A 3832-nucleotide genomic window follows, 5' to 3' on the forward strand; every position below is an offset into this window, starting at 1 on the left:
CACATTAGTCAACATCCGGTCAAATTTTCCAACTTAAATTTTCAATTAAGAGACTACGTGTCTCAGTTCACTCCAAAATCACTACGGACCGGAACCAACTAACCCGGTAAAACATAATACAACTAAGGAACATACAAGAAGCAGAAAAAATGGGAGAACGGGGCTACCACTTTTGAAACGACCGGCCGGGTCATTACACTATTTTACAGAAAATCCAAGTTGGTAATTTCTAAAACTCTATCAAGATGAATGCCTATGATTCTAAAACACATCCTAATGATCCAAATGTGTTCCACATTTCAAAGGTCAAATGTGTAAATCCCATAACAAATCAGATTTGTACAAAATAACTGAGCCGAATATTAAAATACAAGCCAAAATGGTGAAACGAAAAAATATAAGCAAACATTTATTTTCATAATAACTTACTATTACAAGGAAACATACTAAAGATTATGACAGAAAAACTTCTATGAAGCATTCTTTTATTAAGATCCATCACGTATTATATTTAGTACTCCCACAACCTGCATGCAGAAAGAATGTACGTATATTAACCCTCCACACTCTTCGTAATTATTACTTTTTGGATTACTAACCCTCCTTTCCACTTTCCACTCCAGACTTCATAGAGCCCAAAATAAAGGTTGTTCCCGTCATTGCCACCTTTTCCCACTGTAACGGTAAGATTGTTGGGTACGACATATATTCCATCAGAATTGGTAGGGGCATCTTTTGTCAAATTCAGCTTCTTCCATAAGCTTCCGCTTCCAGATTTGACCATAAAGTAGATGGGTAAATCATTCCAGCCAAATGCATCTGGTGTCAATTTCAGCTGGAACTTAACATCATATGTTACGTTTGGCTCTACTTGATCACAATATCCTGTTACCTCTAGCCAACTTACTTGTACAAGTTCTGCTGGTTCTTTCCTGTTCATCAACTTCAACATTAGATGATGCAAAATCATATCATTCAATATACCACTTAAATTTTCTTATAACGATGGTGTCCGAATTAACTTGCGCGCAAGGGGCGAAGCCACCTTGAGCAAAGGGTGGTCAACTGAGCACCCTTCGTCGAAAAATTACACTATGTATATAAGTAAAATATTAATTTTAGATATATAAAACCTATATGGAACACCTTTTGTCGGAATTTTTTTTCTACTTCTTTCAAGTCTTAATACCCTTAGAAATATTTTTGGCTTCGCCACTGCTTGCGCGCACCTTAACTATTTTATCAAGTACCTACTACCTCCGCCAATGTAGGCAATCGCCGAACCACATGCGCAAATAGTGTATAAACAAATTTATATGTGTGTGTGTTTGTGTCTGTAAATATTTTAGGGGGGAGGGGAAGGGGGGTGGGTACTTTTAGAAGCTGAATTACTCTATCTCCAAAAATATTACCCCTTCAAATTGTTCAATTACGACCAAATCTATTCAATCTTCTCACGAGATATGTACGAAGTGATATAATATATATATATATACACTTACCCTTGAGGTAATTTCCAATATCGTGCATCCTGTCCCCAAATGATATTAAGGCCTGACGGATAAATTTCGAACTGCAGGCACAGCAATTAAATATGTTAAAAAAAAATATAAAGAAGAATAAGTAAAGAAAGAGGTAAAGAATCAAGAGAAAAATGAAGATCAAACTAAACGTACCCCATTTTCTATTTTGTAGGAGATATGATTTCCTTCATAGTGTGAATTTGAATCCATGTAGAAGTTACTTGTGAACGTTTCACTATCTTATAATTAAAGAATTGAAATATTTGAGTTTATTGTTCGCGTGCAACCACATATATATAGCCAGGGATCTAGGGTCGGCAAGGTTATTGTCGAACTTTTTAAAGTGAAATGCCAGCTTCTATCCACACACGCACGCACACGCACCCATACACACGGAGGAATACCACCAAAGATATGTGCGACAATTAAGAATCTTTTATCTTTAATCAGAGGTTGATTCGAATTTTAGGATTTAAGAATTATTCAGCAGAGAACGCATATAATGTTCTTTAATTAGTGGACCTATCCAACGCGATCTGAATTAATTAATCGAGCCAATAAATACCCGATATAGAATAGTTAAAAAAAATGGAATCAAGTATGAAGTAAGACAGATGGAAAGGGAAATTCTTCTTTTGCACAATGCCATACACGACTTGTAAAGATGTACTATATGGTTCGTATTCTCACACGCTAAGTATCACATCTATTCGTACCATTTGCTTGGAGAATGTCTCTAATCTTTATGTCGTTTTCGTCACTTTTACTGACCATTACTTGGATTCGGGTTAACCGATCGATAGGAGGGAGACATGCTTTAATGACATAGTGCTAGTTGTAAAGGTAATTGCAATTCTTATCAATCTTTGATTTATTTTTAAAAATTGTATATACTTTTTCTGCGTAAGAGTAAATATAAACACTCCATCGACGTGCGTAATGGATGTTATCGCGTAGTATAATTAATTCCATAAATCGCAGAACACCGCTATTTCTTACTATTTGTTCACGTTTGATTAAAATTTCGAATTTGGATTTTTCATTTAAGAGCAATATAACATCCATCACACAACAAAAATTATTGTATACGGTCAAAATCGGGCTTGCTCTTTTTGTATGATTAATCGAAACCGGGGCGTGACAGGCCAAGGTTCGACCCCATGTCATACCGGACCGTGACACGAAGTTAGATTGCCAAGCTCGTGACTCAGGGACCGATCAAGATCAAGATCAGCCACGATCGAGACCGAGCGGGATAGAGATCGAGCAAGGTCGAGGGAAGCTTGCCGAGCCAAATAACGGAAAGCCAAAATATCCGCGATCGGGTGAGGATCACGGCGGAAATCTCAGTACGTATCAAGAAGAGACCGATTAATCAATTAATCATGAGATTTCTTACTGTATTTAAGATTGTATTAAGGGTTGGACTCCCCTACTATATAAAGGGGGTCTGATCATTTGTAAAAGAAGATATTCACGCAATACAAAGCCATATATTGTCTTTCTCTTAAGCTCACAATACTCTGTTACTTTGTTCATACTGTCTAGTGAAATACTCATTAGGTTCGAGGGCCAAAGCCATACATTTCTATTGGTTTGCTTTAATTTTTATTTCCTATTAATTTCAATGTCAATTTACGTTTCTTCTTACATTGTGCCAAGTTATATCACGTATCCTTAGAACTGCGTATAAATTCAATTGTTATCCGTTTTTAGGGTAAACAATCATATTCTAGCAATTTATCGCATGGAAAATCATTAGACATTTGAATAAGAGAAGAAGAAATATTTAACTCATTTGCAAGCCTCTTCTCATAAATTTCATGTCTCTTTGCACCAAGTTGGAATACATAATCATCTATGTTATACTGAATTTCAAAAGACAGTAAATTACTCTTGCACTTGAATTTAGATATTACAGTCATTAACTTGATATGCATCGAAATATCATCATCCACAAAAATTATATAGTCACCAACATAAGAAATAAAAGTATAGTTCATTACCTCCAAAAATATCTTAGATGTTCTAGAAAGGCCAAGAATTCGCATAAACCAATTATACATATCATACTTGGACTTATTTACCAATGGAATATCATCACCTTGTATTCTTTTATGCAATGACTCCAACTTAGCAATGCTTTTAGGCAACTCCATATCATAAACAAGTAAATAAGGATCAAAATAGTCAAAAATGCTCAATTTGGGGGTGTTTTTGTGCTTACTTAATTGCTAGCCTGAATGACAGGCAAAAGTATTAGAAACAACGTACATTATAATATACTACAACTGGTGTTTTTGTGTTAG

General features: G+C 35.4%; 1 protein-coding gene across 1 annotated transcript; it reads right to left on the reverse strand.

Annotated features, from left to right (window-relative positions):
• Window positions 1–383: 383 nt before the first annotated feature.
• Window positions 384–1901, reverse strand: LOC104229409 (protein PHLOEM PROTEIN 2-LIKE A9-like). The gene is made up of 3 exons (XM_009782053.2): window positions 1677–1901; window positions 1503–1573; window positions 384–932 (listed from the first exon to the last, which is right to left on the reverse strand). Exons 1-3 carry the CDS (start codon window positions 1731–1733, stop codon window positions 554–556), a joined length of 507 nt encoding a protein of 168 aa, XP_009780355.1. The 5' UTR covers window positions 1734–1901; the 3' UTR covers window positions 384–553.
• Window positions 1902–3832: the final 1931 nt, after the last annotated feature.

Source organism: Nicotiana sylvestris, chromosome 2 (genome assembly GCF_000393655.2).
Source record: "Nicotiana sylvestris chromosome 2, ASM39365v2, whole genome shotgun sequence".
NCBI classification, from domain to species: domain Eukaryota; kingdom Viridiplantae; phylum Streptophyta; class Magnoliopsida; order Solanales; family Solanaceae; genus Nicotiana; species Nicotiana sylvestris.